We start from the raw sequence: 21,632 nt of genomic DNA on the forward strand, positions 1-21,632 counted from the left end.
ACACACACACAGGGAGAGGCACTAGGCCAACTGACTTGCATTGCTGGTGCCATCTGTTGGGAATAAGTCCAGAGTTCAGACATTCAGCAAACAAAATGACAGCACTTTGGCTCCTTAACTTCTCACTAGGTGAGAAGTTTCCAGTCTTTCAGCTCCTGGGGACTATACACATGAAAAGCAGTGCGCCCTCCTTCTCCATAGACAAGGATTGTAGATTCAAGCCCTAAAGCAACTTCTGCCCACTCTGTCCTCAGGCCTCATGGCTTCCAATGTTGCTCGCTGGCTGTAAGGATAGAGCCTTTGGACTTGAGTCTTTGTGACCTTGCATGGGTGGCCAGGCTCTGCAGTTCCCTTGGCTCAGATTTCATTTCAAACCCATCACGCAGAAGGAGCTCCCAGCGCAGGAGGCTGGGAAACTGCTCTGCTCATGGAGGTACCCTGCAGCTGCTCCCAGCTGCTCTGGAACGCAGATTCCTCCTCCCAAGAACCGAAAGCACCACTGTTCAGTCTGCCTTTGCATGACCCAGAAAAACAAGGCCATAATCATTAAAGATTAAAAAATATCAAATTTTGATGGTCAGGATAGTACTAACTCCAAAACTCTAAGCTCTGTAACTTTGATCTTTCTGTATATTATAAAGTGATTCTAGTAACACTCTTTTCTGCTGAAACTGTCCAAATTGATTAAAGAAAGGAATGAAGATGTAGGAAATAGACATGCAAACGTAAGAGACTGGAGTGCTTCCTATTTTGTATCAAAATACAAAACTGAAGTACAGAAACCACTTATATATGTGTGTTTCTATATATAAATATTCCCTAAACTATATAGTACAATTATTTATATTGCATTTACATTGATAGATATAACCCAGAATCTTCACACCGATCTATATCCCCAGCCTTTTTATTTTGGGACAAGATCTCACGAAATTGATAAATTGGTCAGGCTGGGTTCAAATTTGAAATCCCTCTGCCTCAGCCTCCCAGAGTGTTAGGATTATAAAATAGCATGATATTCACATATAACCGAAACATATGCTCCTGGAAAGTATATTATACCATTTTATAGAAGAGATTTGTGTGTCTGAGTAATTTGATCTAAACAGGTCCTGTGGATCAGTCCCTCATAGATATCAAGGGACAATTGACTGCATATATATATATATATATATATATATATATATATATATATTCCTTTTATTTATCTTAATATTTTTATTCAAATACTATACCTTAGAAATAGAGATGTCTTTTGTCATAGAGAAAGGGACTTCGTGTTAAACTTTGAACTAAATTCAATTAGTCTGGACTGCCAATGAAGATTCCAACAATTTGAAGCTGGAGAAACAATTTTCCATTTTCCTTTATGAACTCAGCTTACATACAATGGAACTAGAGACGATTCACTGCAAAGGATTGTTCTCTCACAACACAAGAGCTGCAAACATTTGTTGTCCTGATACCCTGTCTGCTAAATTAAGTAATGCGGAATGTTTCTAAACCCCATCAGGGTGCAGTTGCCTATCCAGTGAACTCCACTGAAAGGTCCAGAATTATGAACAAATCTCCACATATAAAAATTGGCCAGGAGGTTTGTTAAAGATATTAAAACATTTTAAATCAACAAGAAAATTTTAGAGATTTTGAATGCCAACTTCATTGTATCGTTTTTCCAAATTTATTTAAACGAAGGTTTATTATTTTACACTTGAGATTTAGTTTGTGCAAAATTTTATGTCATGTTAGCTGGGGCAATGTATTGGAATATCTTAGCAACAGACGTTTCTGTCAGACACACTCTAAGAGATTTTCTTCAAACTACTAACAGCAACAGATTTCTCCCTTTGTTAAGACAGTAGGGGGCACTGGCACAGAAAACTATTAAAGCAAAAAAGAGTGTCTATTAAGAAAAAAAAAGGAGGAAAAAAAAAAAGAAAAGAAAAAAGCAAAACTCCACAAGGCTAGACATAGGATTTTCCTACATTAAAGAGCACCTAAAAATACTTAACAGATTTTTTTCTTCCATAATTCACTTTGAGGTACAAACACTGGGTTTTTTTGGTGTGTCTTTGTGTGTGTGTGTGTGTGTGTGTGTGTGTGTGGTCTTAAGCTTATGGCAGAAATCCTATATTGCAATTTTTAGGCCATGGAGGAAAGCCAAAAAGAATCTTCTGTTCTAGGACTTTAGCTAATACAAGTATCTAATATGCACTCAATACGAAAGAGGTATTCTGTGTGGGCTTTGAAATACACATATATTGAAATCTTCAGTCTCTCTAACAAACATCAAACTCCCAAGTTCAGAGCCAAGATAAAAGAGAACTGTGGGGAAATTTCATTAAATGATCACATAACCCAGGCTCCATAGGTTGGATTTTTTTAATAAAAAGTTTTCTACGTAATTGAGTTAAGCTTAAATTTATGCATTTAATTAAAAAAACACACTGCAAATGGTAAAACAAAGATATTGCTCCAACACTTAGAAAATTAAATTCACCAAACCATGAAGTCTACTGTGCAGTTATTTTTGTAACCACCATAAATTGTTTTATAGAAACTCCTCTGCCGGAGTAAACAATCCAGAGAGAGATTTACTTTACAGCATGCATCCAGCTTCCAAAACAGAGAGTGGTCTCTAAAAGTTTATAGTTCTCTTTCTCTCTCTCTCTCTCTCTCTCTCTCTCTCTCTCTCTCTCTCTCTCTCTCTCTCTTCTCTCTCTCTCCCTCCCCCCCCCCGTCTGGCTGTCTCTGTCTCTGTCTGTCTCTGTCTCTCTGTCTCTCTGTCTGTCTGTCTGTCTCTCTCTCCCTCTCTGTCTCTCTCTCTCTCCTTGTGTTTCTAGTTACCTTGAAACCTATTAACCTATTCTGTTCTTGCATGAGTTCAGAAAGTTCCAGAGAAAATAAGATCCAGGTCCGCAGATATTATGCCCTCAAATACTTACTGCAGAAATAAGAAGAAACAATCTTACTTTGTGAAAATAAAGTTTATATGGCAAAACAGAAATAAAAGATTTTAGTACTAAATATTTCACCACATTTAATAGCACCTCAGAGCCCAGGGTTGCCTTAGATAATTCAGACAGACAGCTTGAAATGTGTTCCCTTCTAGCACTGTATGGAGGCCGAATTCAATGCAAGCCCCTATAGATAAGAGTTTTAGGGGTCCTTAATCACTTCTTTCTTGTGTCCTTGATGAAAAAAACAGAACTCCCTTTGTGCTAAAAAGAAGGACCTGTTGTTTCCAGATTCAACAGGTCATTTTTATAAGAACTTCCCAGAAGACATAACATACATGACAGAAACACATGGGGATATTTTAAGTGGCTGATGATTTTAAATGTTACATATTTTATATTAAGGGAAGGTTGTTTGTTTTTCTTTCCAACCAATGGTGAATTATTGTTTTTAAAGTGTTTAATGTTTGAATTAGGTTTTTAGGGCCAAACTTTTCCTTCTGAGTTGAATTACTATAAATTTGGGTCCCAAAATCAACCAATGGTCATGCTTGACCTCTCAAGTAAATAAACTTGTCGAATTACGTTCTATCTCTGTTTCAGAAATAAATGGTTGATTTATTCAGTTTTTGTGGTCTATTTCAATTATGTTGTAACTTTTATGATATTGTTTCACTGCAAATAATAGAATTAATATTTGAAAAACATGATAAACTATAAAATGGAAAGTTACACTCACATGATTTTCCACTGCACTTGGAAGAAAGAAAAAGTCAGTATTTTATGGCAAACAGCAAACAACAGAATTTATTAGAGTGTAGCCCATTCCATTACTAAATGTGTCCTGCCTTTGAGACTGACAAGTTTAAGATTAACATCTAAATGAGTCTCAATTCCTGAACTGTGGATTTTCTCCCTCTTCATTTTTCTCTTAAAAAAAAAAATGAGCTACCTTCTTTTGTAAAGAAGATTGCACAAAGATCTTTTAAAAAGTTGGTCAGTGCAGACATAAAATTTTCTCCTTGCAAGTATCAAAAGCACTTTACCAAATCCATTCCTTCACCCAGTCACAACTTCTTACCAAAAAGCATTCTTTAAAGTGTGGTGTCTGTTTGTTGGAAAATTATTCAAACTCCCCAGGTTCTGGCTTGCCACTTTTCTCAGTCTCTACAGTACCACCTAGGACAACTATTTGGCAAAGCTTCAAGGTAAATAAATACCTGATGGCAAAGACTGTGTTAGCCAGGGAATCGCCTAAAAGATAAAGAAGAAAGAAAAACAGGTTTCCTGAGGAGAGGTAACCTGGTCATGATAAATGGGTTCTAATTTAGGAGATGTGACCCTTCTCCACTTTTAGCTGAATACTGAGTACCTTCCCAGGGTAAGAAAAAGGGATGAGGCTGGTTGTTGCTGAGAAAGAAAATCCCAAGGACTAAAATCATTAAAACAAAAAATTCCCTCCCACTCCGCGTTCCTAAGCATGACCTCTTCCCCCCAAGAGAAGGCACAGTTGGAAACAAAAACTTCTCAAGTTAGGGACCAAGTTGCTGATGACGCTTGGCCTTTGAGGGAGGGGACTAAGGGTCATCACCAAGGTCTCTGCCAAGGGTCCCCTTGCCCTGCACTCCAGGATGTGGCTGCCCCCACCCAGACCCGCACCCGCTCACCGGTACCAGGCGAGGCCCTTGTCGTAGCTGCGGTCGAAGAAGTGGGGCTCCGCGCCCACGGCGCGCACGTCGGGGTGCACGCGCAGGAACTCCAGCAGCGCCCGCGTGCCGCCCTTCTTCACGCCGATGATGATGGCCTGCGGCAGCTGCTTGCTGCCTTCGTCCAGGAGCAGGGCCAGGGTCCCCGGCGGGGCCTCGGCCACGCTGCTGCCAGCCCCGGAGCCGCCAAGTCCCGCGGCCAGGCCCAGGGTGTCCTCTTCCCAGGCCGCCTGGTCACCGTCGTTGCTCGGGGTGGGTGGCCGGTGCCTCCTCCACTGCTGCGACTGCAGAAGCCGCTTTCTCCGCGCCGCCGCGGGCCACTCGGCCAGCTCGCTCGGGCCACCGGCCAGGACGCCGCGACTCGGGGTCCCCGCCTCCTCGCCGCCACCCGACAGCCCCACGACCACGGCGGGGCCGGACAGGGTCTGACAGCGCTCGGCCAGGCAGTAGAAGACGTACAGGGACGTGAGCAGCGAGCAGAGCATCAGCAGGAACTTCCGGAAGATGCTGCGGGACAGCGGCTCGGCCGAGGTGGGGTGCGCACCAGCCGGGTCCGGAGGGGCCATCCTAGCCGGAGGCGACGTCCGTCCGAGCTCGGGCCATGCTAGGCCAGGACTCCGCCAGGTGCCACCATGTCCTCTGGGCGGACCAGCGCGCCGGACGGTGGCCACATGGCCCGTGCGCCCCTGCAACGGTGCAAGCTTCCCCGGGAGGTGGCGGCTGGGACTCCTCCAGGGGACGGAGTCCCGGGACCCCTGTGCCGAATCCCAGCCTGCAGTCAAGGGTCGAGAAAGGGGACGCGGTGCCGTGCTTAAGAAACCATCGTCTTAGGTCTTGGAGTCGCTCAAGACCTCAGCCTGCGGGCAGCCCCCTGTGCCCCAGTTCCCCAAGAGTCACCGGACTGGGACTCTCGGTGGCGGTGCAAAGCTGGGCTGCTCAGCCCCGGGCCCGAGCGTCGGCTCGTCGCCGATCCCGTCTCAGTGACCCTGCATGGCCGTGTCGTCCCGGTGGCGGGGACGCGCGGCTGCGGGGCGGCTCAGCTGTGTGCGCTCCAGGCAGCCGCGAGCGGCGGTGCCCTCCCGGTGCGCCCTCTCCGTCCGGACTCAGATCCTCTCGGCCGCTGTACGAGGCGCCCTCCTGGTTTTCCGTCCAAGTGGGACCCAGAAAGCCGCACCCCGAGTCGCCGCCACCCCTCTTGGGGCGATCCCAAACTGTTCCCCGGCCCCACCTGTGAGCGGCGTGGCGGCGCCGGGCTGGAGACCTGTCACCCGCCGCGCAGCTCCCCGGCTCCCCCGCCGCCTCCTGGGCAGCGCTGCCACACGTGGGCCGCCGAGGGCAGCAAACTTGGCGGTGACGTCAACGGCCCGGGCCGGACCAGCGCGGGGACCAGCTCGGCGGGGCGCGGACCCGCAGGGCGCAGGGGCCGGGCCAGCGCGCGGGCGGGGTGCGATGGAGGAAAGGTGGCGCGGGAGCTGCAGCCGCGGCCCAATGGCACTGGAGAGGGCGGGGGTGGCAGGGCGACGCCCCTTCCCCACTCTTCCCCTCCCTCCCGGTCGCCTCGCCCCGGACGCGCAGATCCCGGAGCTGCAGCTGCGGCTCCTGGTCTGCACGCAGGGTCCGCCGGATCTTGGAGAGCTGGGGAGCCCCTCGCTCCTTTAGGGACGCCCAGACCTCGCCAGTTCGGGTCATGCCTTGGCAGCCTTGACCCCTTCCATGACCTCTGTCTTCTCCTCCTCTGCTGTCTCCGCTTCCACATTGTTCCCCACTTCTCGCTTTGCCTGGAACCTCGTTCCCACCCCCGAGCCCTCGGAAGTTTAGTTTACAGCGGTTCCCAGCAACGCGCTGCCCGCCACGCCCCCGTTTGTCTGCAGCGACGGAATTCCGCGAAGGGGCTCTGACTTCCACCGCCTGCAGCCAGTCGCTGGCCCTGGAGCGAAGCCCTTTCTTCCCGTACAGATTTTTCTTCTTCTTATGGTTTCCCTTAAATTTGTTTAGAATGATCAAGAGCCCCCCAGGGCCTAGAAAGAAATAACTTCTTAGGAAATGAGCCAATAAATAAATCAAACACACAAATTAAAAATGTAAGAAAATTCAGCTCAGACTCCAAATCCACATGCCCGGCTTCTCAAGTGTTTTAATGTTTGTACTCGCGCGCACGCGTGTATGTGTGTGTGTGTGTGTCCTCGCGCGCGTACCCTGTCCGTGTATGCGCCTAGGCGCACTCCAAGGGGTTAAGTGTCCCTTTATAAACAGCGATTTCCTCTTCCCCTTGCTTTCCCTGACCTTATAGCCTCTCCATGAGCTCCCTGGAGAGCAGGTCAGGAAGGGATACAAACCTGCCTTGCTGTTTAATGGTGGGAGGTGGCCCGTGGAACCTGCATGAGGTGGTATTTTGTTCCTGTCCTATTTATCTCTTATTTCTGGGTTTCATTGTCTCCACAGGACTTCTGGCAATGTGGGAGGTGGCCTGGCAGCTACATCAGTCCGCTGAGGATACTAACAAGGGCCTATAGCAGACGCAGTGTTTATGTCCCTGGAAATACACTAGGAATGGCTAGAGCCCAGGGTCAAGGCTTGAAGTTTCCCTTGGTCTTTCGCTCCTGTGCCTTTGGGAGTGAAGGTCAGGGAAGCCCCTTTTTTGGCTTCCAAAGGGGACAGAGTAGTTCTAACTCTGTGTTTGGACCAAATTGATGTATTTAAGCCCTATTAAATAAGTACTGCTGGGAAAGGTTTCATGTTTATAAACTAACAATCCTAGCTGATTCTATAACCAATAAAAAGGTTGTCAGATTCTGATGCCATAAAGCTCTAGATTTTCACAAAGATCAACTGCAAGAGTGGACAGGCTTTAATGCCCCTCTATGCCCTGAAGTCGAATATTGACCCATCAGTTGAACTTTAATACTAATTTAAAAGTTTAATATACTTCAAAACTTTTCTAAGTGTTTCAGTGTGGTTTGCAGAAGGAAAACTATCTAAAGACTTTTCAAGATGTTATGAGCATGCAATCCCATAAATGCTTGCAAACATGCCTCAGTTTCTTCATTTGGAAAATGTTAAGGTTCAAGCTCACTTCTAGCTCCACTAAGCTAGGAGAGTCCACTTTGTGCTTTCTCCTGGAAAACTTAAATATTTCTTGTATGTGAGTATTGACATCAAAAGTAGGAAAAACAAAAATCCTCCCACCGCAACCCTGTATAGTTTAATTAAACTGAATCACAAAAACAAGTTTAAAAAAAGAACAGATAAAATTATGTTTTTGTGACACTCCAATATATCTAAAACTGTGATTTTTAAAAATGTGATCAGTCTAAAAATTATTGAGGTCATTTGTGTTCTGCTATGTTTTGACTGTCCTCTCCAAACCCCATGTTAAAATTTAATCACCATTGTGACAGCATTAGGAGGTAGAATCTTTAGGAGATGAGTACATCATGGGATTCTGCCTTTGTGAATGAATAAGAACTTTTAATTGTAAAAGGGGACATTAGGTCCCGTCTCTCTCCAGCTGAGCACTCACCTTCACTCACGCATGCAATTGGACTTTCCAGTCTCCAAAACCATGATTCAAACCCATTTTGACAGTGGACAAGACACATTCTTTCTTTTCATCCCAAACCTGTGGATTCCAATATGCATTTTATACTTTGAACATTTCAGATGCTCAATACCTACTTGTGGGCAGTAGTGTCACAGAAGACAGCATATATGAGCATGTTGTTTTGGTGCGAGGCATATATCTGTTAGGGCCTCTACAGGAGCCACACTGAATAAACAAATCAGCATAATTGGTGGACAATTTGCTTACAAAAGAGTAATAGATAAAGGCTGAGCATGATGCAGTAATACTAGGCTAATAGCATTGGAGGAGTTAACAGTCTTGCATTTAGTAGAATGAGAGAAAGGGAAAATTATAAAAATAGAGGAAGAGGAAAGAGGCAGTATACTTTACTAGTAAGACACAACCTGCTCATTATGGCTCAGATCTAGAATATCTGCAATGCCTCATGTGTTTGGAAGGTAACTGGGCTATGGGGGTGCTATATTCATTGGTGGATCCATCCACTGATGAGGTCATACCTCAGTGTGCTTCTAGGAGGTGGGACCTGGTTTGAGGAGCTGGTTTGGGGGTGTATTTTCTCCCCAGCTCCTCCCTTCTTTCTCTGCTCTTTGTCCATCATGGTTGAACAGTTTTCCTCCACCATATTGTTCGGCCATGCTGTTTCCTGCCTTGGAACCAGCTGATCATGGACTGAAGACATGAGCCAAAAATAAACATTTCTTTTTTAAATTGTGGGTATTTGGTATTTTGTCCAGTGAGGGGAAAATAAGATACCATCCAAGTCAACCTCCGAGGGAATGAGTTGGGAAAATTAACGTTACTGACAAGATAGTAGGGGATAGGAGTATGGCATTCCATCTAAGCATGACAAAAGCCAAGAAGCATGGTTAAAGTTTTATGATTATACTAGGAATTGAATTGTTAAGCCATTATCTAGAAAAATGATACTTTCCAAGCATTGATTAGAATAGAATCACAGTAGACTTAAAATCCTTAGAGCACTGTGAAAAAAAAATTTCACAGTAGTATTTGCTTACTCAAATATCAGATAGTAAAATCCAGTTTATTACAATTTATTTCCCTGTCTCCTTTTCTCTGTCATCCCGTGTTAAAATATGTATCAGTCCTGGAAGGCATTGCCTAGGCAAAGCTCTAGATTTCTTTTGTTATTATAGAATTAGGTCTTCCACTCCTTGGTAAGTCAAGTATCATCTGTGTTCAGTGACCTGTGGATTTGCTCTCATACCCTCTTCCTTTAATACAATGCTGACACTTGAGATGCCACTATGTGTTCGCCAAGTCATTTAAATGCCTATTTTTTCCTAGGTCTAGATCTTCTAAATCGTTGCAGTACTCCTTATATTTTGTTATATCCTACCACATGGGGTTTACATTGCAAAAATAATTTTTAAATTTCCCAACTGTCTAAGTATGTTCCCCAGATTTCCATTACTTTGACCAAATACCTAAGGAAAATAACTTAAAAAGAGGAGGATTTATTTTGGCTTAAGGTTTCAGAGGATTCACTCCATGATCATAGACTGTTGTTTCCATGAAGACTCTTGTTCTTCAGGAGGCAGAATCATCATGGTGGTAGCATGTACTTGAGCAAAGTTGCTCACCTCACGGCAATCTGTGAACAGAGCCAGCGACAAGAAGTGGCTAACAATAAGATATAGTTCCTGCAGAACCCAGTCCCTTCAACGACACCCCACATCCTGTTTCCATCACTGTCAAACAGTCCATCAAATTTGGACCCATCAATAGTTCAACCCATTGATGAAGTCAGAGTCCTTGTGATCCAGTCACTCCTCCAGAGTGCCCAAACATTGTTATACTGGGAACTATGTCTTCAGCACATTCTGGATCCAAACTGCAACACCAAATACCAATAATTCATGTCCATCATACCAACAGCAATGACAACAGGCTTATATATGATAGCATATAAATAATAAAACTTTTTATAGCATGAATTTCATAGTCCAAAGAAAACCACGTAATGTGTTGATTAGTTACCTTTAAATTAAATATATGTGTGTATAGCCATGTGCATTGCTGTATGTGTAAGATAGAAATTGATATATGATATATATATATATATATATATATATATATATATATATATAATAGAAAGACCTACACAGAGAGAAAGAAATATAGAAAAATATAGAGGTAGTTAGATAATTTTGTTGAAAAAATTTATAATGCTTCATTGAGATTGTTCATTTCTCCTTTTGCCAAGAGACTAGTATACTGTAGAAACAAATGTCATGGTCCTCTGCTGTGCTGTTCTTACACCTGTCCCCTAGTTTCACCACTGCCTTAGTCTCTTAACCAGGGCGCTCCACTGGCTAAGCCAACATGGAAGCCAGAGTACTCAGGAGTCCACTGATACCATACCAACAAATTGCAAAAGGAATGGGAGGAAAGTAGATCTGGGCGTGCAAACAGTATGGGGAAACATAAGTTTTAAGAGTTTATAATCTTAATGAGCCAAAATATACACATGCTATTTGAAAATTCCAATTCATATTATAGTCAACCAATTACAAGACTTTGGGTTCAACATTCCATGGTCAGATGTATCCTATTCTTCCCTGTGTCTAGACATATAGTTTTGTTTTGTTTTTTAACCTAAGATGTACCCTTCTCAGCCTGTTCTACAAATACCAGCTCAGAACTCATCTTCAATAATAACATCCCTGTTCACTTTCTGCCTATATTGGATGAAAGCTGCTAGTACATAACTTCAGTGAGAGTTCATAATTGTAGAGCTATGCATCCCTCTTAGACTACAAGCATCCCAAGGGGCCCACATTCGTCATTGATTGGTGCACTTGGAAGATCTAGGATATTACCTGATGCAACCAAATGTTCAATAAAAATGTGACAAATGAATAATGGAGCAGGAAAAGAGCTGGAAAAGTGGAGAATTTCAGTGGGAGAGAGAAAAAGAGGCCCTTCCTGTGAGCCAGGGCAAGCCACAAAGGGCCTGAGAGAAGTAAGAAAAAGCCAGTTCACCCTTTATGAGCCAGCACAAACCATACAGGCTTCAGGAGGAGAAGCAAGCCAATTCCCCCTTCCTGTGAGTTGGTGGAAGCTATCCTGGGTCTAAGAGGAGAATCAAGCCAATTTGCCCTCCCCATGAGTCAGTAGAAGCTGTACCAGGCCTGGAAAGAGTAACAACAAGCCAATTTACCCTTCTCATGAGCCAGGGCAAGCCATGCAGGGCTCAGCGGGAGAAGCAAGCCAATTCACCCCTCCTGGGTCAGTGGAAGCCATGCTGGGCTGGGAGGAGAAACAAGCAGCCAATTCACCCCTCTTGGGAGGTGACCAGTGTGCTGCCTGTGAGACAAAACACGCCCACCCCCACCACCCCATAGGAAAGTGGAGGGCAGGCTGAGTTGGTAGCAACTGAGGTACAACAGTGACTTAATGCTTGTACTGTTTGATTGATTTTCAGGTCTGACGCCATAGTCTGAGCCTCTATTAAGAGGATAGCAGCATGCAATACAGCAAATATGGGGGATTTCCTTCTGTCTTATTTTTGAAATCTAATACTGTCCTCACTTTTTTGTGTTTCATTTTATTGTTTTGTTTTATTCAATATTCTGTTTTGATTGGTTTTATTTTGTTCTGTTTTGTTTGATTTTATTATATCTGATGATATGGGCGGCTATTTTAATGATGATAAGCGGCATTACGGTAGCCATTGTTGATTCCCTATTATCCTGTTTTGAAGTCCTGTGCCACTTCCACTGTTTTGTTAAGGAGATGTGTGGAAAAACAAAATGTGATGTATCCATACAATTGGATATTTTCTGGCTATAGAACGAATTAAGTACTGATACATGCTATTTGTATTAATAAATTTAAAATTATTATGATAAGTGAAAAAAGTCAAAAGATACCACATAGTGATTCCCTTTTTAATAAGTGTCCAAGGAAATTTACAGATAATTTTATTGACTGTGTGACCACAGGAAATAGGCAGGGAGATACTCTTGCAGCAAGGAACTTCACTGTTGTACTAAGTAGGTTCACTGTTATTGTTACAACCAGAGGTACCTAGGACACTGCCCACACCTAATTCTTTCAATAGCTTGTGTAACTTGCTTTGTGAGAAGTTCTCTAAGACAATTATTCTCTTACCATTAGTACAAATTTTAGCTCTCTAAATTTATGTCTTTTTCCTTTTCCCTTCCTTCTTTCCTCCATCCCAGTTACTTTGCATCTTTGAGCAGTTTCTTACCTCGCACAGTATTTATTGTAGATTTTGGATCATATATACTCTTTCAGTCTCTTATACTAGGGAGACAATATAGTAGTTTGAGTTATTTCACTTATGAGTATGGTCTCAAGTTGCACCCATTTACTTATAAAAGTCTCAATGCAATCTGTCTTTATAGCTGAGTAGTACTCCATTGTATAAAAATAGCAAATCTTTTTTATCCATTCCTCAGGTGATGGGCACTTGGGTTGTTTCCAGAACTTCACTGTTACAAATTGTGCTGCTATAAACATGAATGCACATATATCACTGTGGTATGATGTTTTCTATTTTTCCAGAAGGGGAATGATTGGGTCAAATGGAATCTGTAATCTTAGCTTTTTGAGGAATCTCCAAACTGATTTCCACAGTGGTTGCACCAGCCTACACTCCCACCAACAATGGAAAAGAGTTCCTTTTTCCCCACAACCCCTCCAGCATTTGTTATTGGTTTATTTCTTGATCTTGGCCATTTTCTGGAGTGAGATGAAATCTTAGTGTTGTTTTAATTTGCATTTCTCAAATGACCATTGATGTTGAACCTTTTTTTCATATATTTATTTGCTATTTGTATTTCTTCATCTAAAAATACGTATTCATCTCAGATGTCCATTTTTGGATTAAGTCTTTCAATTTGGGGGGCCTGATTTTTTAAAAATTCTTTATATGTTCTAGATAGAAGTCCTTTATCTGAAAGACAATTGACTAACATATTTTCCCAATTCATTGGTTTTCTTTTCACTCTGCTGGAGATGTGTTTTGACATGCAAATACTTTTTAACAAGATGAGATCCCAGTTAGTAATTACCTCAAATACTATTAATGTGTGAATTTGGGTGTTCAGTGTCCAACACATGAGTTCGGGAAACAAACTTACAAACCATAGAGTAGCTATTGCACGTTTCTAATGTTCAGAAATCTGTTGAGAATTTACTGTCAGACGGCAGTAAAATGTTTTGAGGAGGCAGCACCTTGATCTAATTTGCACAGTGCTGAAGGGCAGACTCACAAGGTATCTAACACCTTCCTAGATGATGTTTACCCCTGACAAGTGTGAGGGCCCCGAGGACAAGGTCCTTTCTGCTATGTGTTGAGACAAAGGACAGGGATAGAAAATTGTTACAGTGAAGATCTTTAGTTTTTATCTCCTCTCCTTCTCATACCAACATCCAGATTTTCTTCTAGGCATCCATTCTTTACCACACTCCTAACACAAATTCCTAATAATGCTACTTTTTGGCATTAGGTTTCAGAATAGTCTCTCTTCCTGGTTTACAATATACAAGTATATAAAACCAGAAATTCAATTACAGAATTTTCCTGGAACTGCTGGAAAAAATGTGCTCTTTTCCCTAGATGTGCCAGGCTGGTGGGATATATGCTTGAGTGCTGAAAGTCGTACTTTCCTTGGTGACCGAGTCAATACAGGCATGAAGAGATGAGCAAGGCAGAAAGAGAAACTCAAAGAAATTTGATCTGTGGCCCTGGGATAATTTCTATCTGGAAGCACACGCACACTGATAAATCCTGTTGTCATTGTGTGTGTGTGTGTGTGTGTGTGTGTGTGTATGTGTGTGCATGTGTGTTTCAGTATTTATTAGGATACTAGAATGTCGTGTCTCTTTATTTTCATCAGATATAGTTTTCTGTTCCACACTTGGGCTTCCTTGCCTGCCTGGGAAGATACTCCTGCTGTGACCTTATTAATGATATCACCCTACACTGCTTTCTACTCCCCAGGAGCCAGCTGCTCTTACCTGTTTGTCTCTCTGCTCCGTCCTCCAGCACACCAACCCGACCTGAAATCTAGCCACCTGATTAGAGAGAACCCAGCCCAAATGAAAATAGTTAATTTTGACACTGTGAACTGCCTTCCCATTTATTCTATGAAGGGTTTAACACACAACGAAATTATTTATTATAATGAAAGCCTTTGCTTTTGTAACCCAATTGATTATTCCTATACAGCAAATACACTTTGAATTAGTGTGCATATTACTCCAGTATATCTTTAAATGCCTTATTACTCATGAATGCAAAATATTTGCTTTTCTGAATTTATTTCAGTTACAGCAGAATTAAGAAATCAGGATTCTGTTCCCTTTCTTCTTGAATATAAAGCTACTTGTTCTCAAAGCAAGTATTTATAGGTAAGAGCAACAAAAACAATCAGATAAAACAATTAGAATCTTCAAGTGTCTGATCTCTTGTTCTCAGTGTTAGGAACATCAAAACAGAATTTTACAAAATTGCTTGGAGAAGCATATGCTCCGTAGATTAGAAAAGCTTAAAGTGGACCACTCAGTGGTAAAGCTAAAGTTAGATGCCAGCCGTGAAATCATATGATCTCAAATAACAGTGTTAGGAGAGGGAACAAACAGAGACAAATCAAAGATAGGTTGTAAAGAAGTTATAAATAGAAGTTGTAAACAGAAAACATTTAGATTGGGTAGATATAGCAGGCGAAGAAAAAGTTCATTGGTCGTTCCACAGCTGGTCTGGTGTGAGCTTGATTTTGGCAACTATTTTTGCAAACAGGCATGATGGTGCCCTGCTCTAACCATCTTGTAGACATTCCTGCAGGACTGGACCAGGAGGCTCATGGATAGCACATAAGTAGCTAAGCAAGGACAGATCTGGGCCAAGTCACTATCAGTCTTGAAGCTACAGTCTTGGTTGCAAGTTAGTTCTCACCACCATACAAAACAGATCTATTAAAAGGCTCAGTGACTGTTTCAAACACTATGTAAACCATACTCAATTCTAATTCCGTGTTGGGAGACAAAGTGTTTTCTTATCTTAGATGAGATGGGGATTGAAAATGTTCTCACTGCTACACCATAACTTACAAAGAGTGTCCTAGTTACTGTTCTCATTGCTAAGACAAAATGCCTCAAGCCCCCAAGTTAAGGGAGGAAAGGTTTATTGAGTTCACAGCTTGTGGAGGTTTCATTTCACAGCTGGCTAGCTCCAAGGCAGGGTGGCCCCTCTGCCGAAGGGCACTAGAGGAAAATACTTTGTGGCAGGCATAAAACAGGAAGTCATCAAAGCACCAAAGTAGCGAGGAAGCCAGGAGCTGGCAGCCACAGCAGCCCTCTTTTTGCCTCTGGTATTCTCTGCAGGCCACGTGGCTTTGGGGCAGGTAGCACTCGCGCCCGTGGCAGGCCTTTCTGTTATCCACACTCAGAACTATGCCAAACCAATCAGCTGGCTTGTATAGTAACCACTCACACCCTAATCCCAGCAACACATGTTTTAGATAGAGATACCTCTGAAAAATCCCCACCTGTGGTGACATGAGGCTTTGGGGGTACATCCAGACACAAACCATAACAAAGAATAAGTTAAAAAATAGATCCCCAAAATAAATGAAATTTAGGACCCTGTAGAAATAAAATTTGGGGAGATAGAAATGAGTGGGTGGGTGTTCTAGATTGAGAAATCAACAAAAAATTTGCAAGACAATTATAAGAGTTTTAGCAGTATTTGTGAGCAAAGTTCTTTGTAGTTGGAGGAGAAAAGATGAGCAGGAGAGAATCATCAAAGGGCTGATATTCATAGAAGGCTATAGATTATGTTAAGTACCATCAGTTGTTCTCAGCAATTCTCTCTTAGTGAATGTGCTGGTCTTTTATTGCCATTTTCCCATATTTGACGAGATTACAGCTTCCCAGATGTAATTCTCATACTGGGAAACATCCAACAAACAATATTCTGCACTAAAATAAATTTGGGAAATCAAGCCCTACGAGTTTAATATTCCTGATAAAGATTAGCATATGATGCTCTCTGAGATGACACTGTGGTAAAGAAATTATCTTTTGCTTGATGCTGTTTTCTAAGCCTTTGAACTACAGATTCCCTTCACTGATGGCTTATCTAGTAATACCCATCGTTCTGAGGAGCACAGAACATGTGCCTAAGCAATGGAGGACTTGCTATTGTCAGGACCTCAGAGGATAAATGTTTCTAAACATATTGGAGCCCCAGCTGCAAAAAGTGAAGGTTTGGTTTAGTTTGATACCAGGTGGGAATATTTTACCAAGTACCTAGGATTTTCTTTGTTCTGTTATGTATCTGGGGAACAACTTCCCTCAAGGGAATGGTCCTTAACTAAGAGCTCGACAAATGGTAATTTTCATGAATTATTGATTCAGCCAAAATAATTGGAAAGGTTGATAATTACACAGAGATTTCCACATGTTTATTTCTGCTTTCTGATTCAATTCTTTTATACTCTGTGACAGTCAAAAGGCCCTATAGGTTTTTTGAAAGACACCTTTCAGGAAATGGATAAGCATGCAAGTGAGTCAAGATATATTTTTAGTAACTCATTCTAGGCTTTCAAATTTGACTATGGTAAAAATAATAGGCATCAGGTGATAAAAATAGATCCAATTACAATCGCGTAGCTCTTTCATTTATTCTCTTCTTAGTTTATTTTTTGAAAGGAGGAAACACTGAGCCCATAACTGTCTTTTAAAAATATTTTAATTTGTTAATTAATTAATTTATTTGGATACAAGGAATCAAGTTGAACTAAAGGACTTTGTGCTTGCCAAGCAGTGCTGTGCCACTGAGCTAAATCCCCAGCCCATAATTCTCTTTTTTGCTATAGTAATAGTATTTTTTATTTCGAAGATATTATATACTTTTGACAGAAGATTAAAAAGTTAATTTTTTAGGCCAACTGTTGAAGGATGTGGGGTACAAATAATAAACCTAAAAAGTAAGAAAGTCTGAGCTTTTGATGGATCCTGAGCTGGAACTGCTTTAAGCCAGGAATCTAGCAGGAGACGGAGAGGCATGGGCCCTCTGAGAGCCTGAGGGAATCTGACAGTGAGTGAGACCTGTGTTTGGACCTCAAGACAGGGTCAAGGGAGGGGCAAGCTTGAAAAAGATCCCAGCAAGAAGAACGTGGAACAAGTCTCCAGGAATCCTTTAAAACTCCAGAAACATGAGAACAAGGCCAGAAATGATGAACAAATCAAGGCATCTAGAGAGCCCAGGGCATCTGCAGTGAGCATGACTGGCAGAGCTATGGACAGATGACCAAGGACCAGAAAAGACAGAGTGCCCTTCATCAGGTGCCAAGGATATACAACAAGGACCAAAACTCTCACTGTCTAGGATGCTTTATGCTCTCTTAGACCACTTAGCGGAACTGCCAGAGCACTGGGAGTAAAACTGAGTGGAATATGGATGTCAAGATGACCCAAAATGAACCAAGAAAAATGGGCTCTGGCTATTTTCGGAATGTGGTTTATTTCTACCAAATCTCATGGTGAGACTTAATCCTTCAGCAAACAGTGTGGAGGTGGCATCTGTTTAAACAGCTGATCAGGTTTTTAAGAGGAATTAATACTTGTCTCAAGTAGTGAGGATTGGATTAATTACTGTGAGAGAGGTTATTTTAAAAGCAATTTGGCTAATTCAGCTTTTCAGCTTCTTTTTTTGTTTTCTTTTTTGCCATGTGACCTCTTCTCTCTCTCCTTCCCTCCCTCCTTCTCTCTCTCTCTCTCTCTCTCTCTCTCCCTCTCTCTACCATGTGATGCTCTGTTCCATATTGGAACTCTGCCAGCCAAAAAGGGCTTCACTAGATTTTGCCCTTAACCCCTGGACTAAAATCTTGAGCCAAAATAAACTTCTTTTAAAAAATTAATCGACTTACCAAAAGAAAGTGGATTATAGAATTCCCCCGAAGTAGAAATTTAGTACTCTTGATCAGAGGCAGTTAACATTCATCAAGTCCAACAACCATGAGATCTCTGTGATTAAGGATGCCTATGGCGAGGCTGTATAGAGAGGAGGTACCCAGCTATCCCCCAAATGTTTCAGCTACGCCCACTGAGAGGTCAGAGATGAGCATAGAGTCTAGTTTGGGCACCCTGTCTAAAAGATCATTCAGAAAACTTGACTTACTACTGCTATTTTACTGGAGCCAGATGATGTACCACTCTGTGAATTTAATAAAGAAACAACAACAACACACATACACCAGGAGAAGTAATACATTGTCATTTTAAGACCAAAGAATGTAAATTTATTTCAGTCTTCAAAAAACTATAGTTTTTCGTGTATCTGGTTACCCAGCCTGAGATTTTTGTAACATGGAAGTTGTATACTAAATGAGTTTAGTTACGAAAATTTATAAAGTGTGTCTTAAAACATCTGTCATTACTGTGTTAGCCAACTTTCTGTCACTGTGACAAAATACTCAAGAAAATCAACTTATAGGAGGAAAAGTTTATTTTGTCTCCTTAGCATGAATCTATTGTCATTACTTGGAGAGGTTTCAGTTCATGAATTCTTGGCTCAGGTGCTTCTGGTCCTGTGGTGAGGCAGAGTCACCACATCAGGGAGCACACAGAGGAGCAAACCAGTTTGCATAGTGGTAAATTGGAGGGAAGGAAGGAGAGAGAGAGACAGAGAGACAGAGAGAGGCAGAGACAGACAGTGATAGAGACAGGAAGCGGGAGCAACAGTCAAGAATATATAGAAAAACATCCTCTGACTAATGTCCACCTCCTAATATTTCATACAACACTAACTTATCAATGGATTACTCCCTCAATGAGGTTAGTATCCTCATGATTCATCACTTCCCAACAACCCATCAGGTATCCTTTGAGGACGTTGTAGATACAAACCATAACAAACACCTAATAATTTTAATATTTTTTACTTCTGATTATTATTTTCTTTACATCAGTATAGATTTTAGCAATATTATTTAAACACAAAATTCAGGATTAATTACTTCTGGGTTTAATAACGTTAAATTAAAATTTGGATGGTTTGATCTACAGTCTAGCTCTTATTTGATAATGTTATTAAATATCATAGACTTTGCAGAATTTAGATATTTCTAAGGCAAATGATCTCTTTTACCCTCTGCCAAAATAATCTCCTTTTCATTATTCTCTGGAATACCTAGCAAACAGATCACATCATGTATAAGGAGAAAGACACACTTAAATACAAATAAATACACATACATATGACTTCACACTTACTGCCAGAAATTTGGACTGATTGTCCTCTTAGGATCCACTTCTGGTGATTCATTTTTTAACAGAAAAGATAATGAATACAGCTGAGTGTGAATATTAACTGGAATTAGAACCCGTTCCACAGATCACTCAGTATTTCACTTAAACAAATTTCAAATTACCTTAGTTTTTCATGACTGTCACAAAGCAGCTGACACAATTAACTAAAAAAAGAAAAAAGGTTTATTTGGGCTCTTACTTTCAAAAGTTGGTTGGCTGGGTTGTTTTTGGCCTGTAGCAGCACAGTGCAACACAGGAGAAGTGTGGAGAGGAGGAGAACCATCCACCTTGCAGTAGCTGAGAAACAGAGAGATGGTAAGAGGCTGGTATCTTAATATCCCTTCTAGGGTGAGACCATCATAATTCCAGATTCCTAGCACTTGGCTCCACCTTTTAAAGGTTTCTCCACCCCCCCCACTACTGTACTTCCTGATGAAGAATAAGCTTTTAACACACTTTGGAAAGCATTCAGGATCCAAGGTATTAATATATTTTCAGCACCGTAGTTCACAAAGCACAGAAAACATGGAGGTAATACAAACTATTGCTGTTACCTGAAAAAATCACCAAAAAAATGCATGGTGTGGTACACAATTGAAAGAAAATATGTAGTGGCTGTCTATCAAGAAGAACTTTATTTTCTGTCCCTACCCTGGATATATTTCCAGCCCAGATACAGACTCACTTACGTGCACTTACAATATTGTTTAGCAAACTCTTCCCTTCCCTCATTGTCCATTGCATTTTTTGTCGTCAAAGATCAAGATCCAAAAGCTGTCCATTTCAAAGAACTTCTGATCCAGAATGACTGCATCAACTTGCTACTTAAAAAAAATAAAGACTTATAGGAGGTAGTACAATAGAAAAAGAATTACATATTTTTCAGGTATGATTTTTATTTTCTACACAATTTTCAGGCATATTATGTCACAATTCAAAGTGCAGGATTGAATACATTTTTTATTAATTTCTTTAGAGCTGCCATAGCAAATTATAACACACTGGGTGACTTAAAAGAAATTTATTTTCTCATCGATCTAGAGGTTTAAAGCCCTAAATCCAGGTGTTGATAGGACCGTGCCGCTCCACAGGCCTAAGCAAACAGCATTTCCTTGCCTCCTCCAAGCTTCATACAGCTGTTGAATTCCCTTACCAATTCTTCACCTGCAGATGCAACACTCCAATTCCTATCTCCAGGTTCCTATGCCAATGGTCTGTTGGTGATATCTGGGTCTCTTCTTACAAGGTCACAGGGATTAGATGTAGGGCTCACCCTATTCCAGTGTAACCTCATTTTTAGTTTATAGCTTAATTTGCAAAGACAATATTTCCAGGTAAGTTTGCGCTCACAGGCACTCAGGGTTATGTGTTAAGAGGACAAAATTGAACCCATAACACACATGTATCCATGTAATTAGCTTAGCAATAATATCAAATATCTTTTAGCTCTTACTATGTGCAAAACAACTGTCTCATTCGGTATTCGTATGACTTTATAAGAGTAGGTTTTATTATTCCAATGACAGATAAGGAAATTGAGGCTTAAAGAGGATATAATCATGATCAGAATTGCACAATTAGTAAATGACAGGGATCAAGCTCTTCTGCACCTTGTTCTGTTTCCAAAGCCAAGGGCCTTACTTAACCATTATGTTAGACATCTCTCTAAACAGCTTTTTAAAACGCACTCTAATTTTATTAAACATTAATGAATCACACTTTTGCAAGTCAATCTTCAGTTCCTTCCTGTATCTTGCATTTGTAGAGCAAATACGAGGGTTCTCTGACATAAAAATATCCATGATATTTATGCTTACTTTTGTCATTTCTTAAGAAAGACTTGCAGTTAGTTTATTTTAGAGTTGACCATCTTTCTTAATACTTGGGAGGATGAGTAAGAGGAGAAGAAGGAGGGATGGAGGCAGGGAGGGAGGAAAGGAGAGACAGAAAAAGGAAGAGAAAGAGGACGAGGAAGAAGAGATTTGACAGTTACTTCTCTAAAGATACCTTTTTATTTTCAATAAACAGTTGCATTTCTGTGATCTGATTGCCTCTGCTCTTTAGAGTCCTGTCATTTAACTG

The 21,632-nt window shown here is 41.5% G+C and overlaps 1 protein-coding gene across 1 annotated transcript in view; it reads right to left on the bottom strand.

Annotated features, from left to right (window-relative positions):
- The window catches only part of Hs3st3a1 (heparan sulfate-glucosamine 3-sulfotransferase 3A1), a 101,291-nt gene extending 95,788 nt beyond the window's left edge, over positions 1–5,503 (bottom strand). Inside the window, exon 1 of the mRNA XM_003466211.5 lies at positions 4,625–5,503. Coding sequence (XP_003466259.2) covers positions 4,625–5,229 — 605 coding nt within the window. The 5' untranslated portion in view covers positions 5,230–5,503. The remainder of the gene's footprint in view (positions 1–4,624) is intronic.
- Positions 5,504–21,632: the final 16,129 nt, after the last annotated feature.

Source organism: Cavia porcellus, unplaced genomic scaffold (genome assembly GCF_034190915.1).
Source record: "Cavia porcellus strain 051 isolate PalLab524CR breed Dunkin Hartley unplaced genomic scaffold, mCavPor4.1 scaffold_32, whole genome shotgun sequence".
Taxonomy (NCBI): Eukaryota; Metazoa; Chordata; class Mammalia; order Rodentia; family Caviidae; genus Cavia; species Cavia porcellus.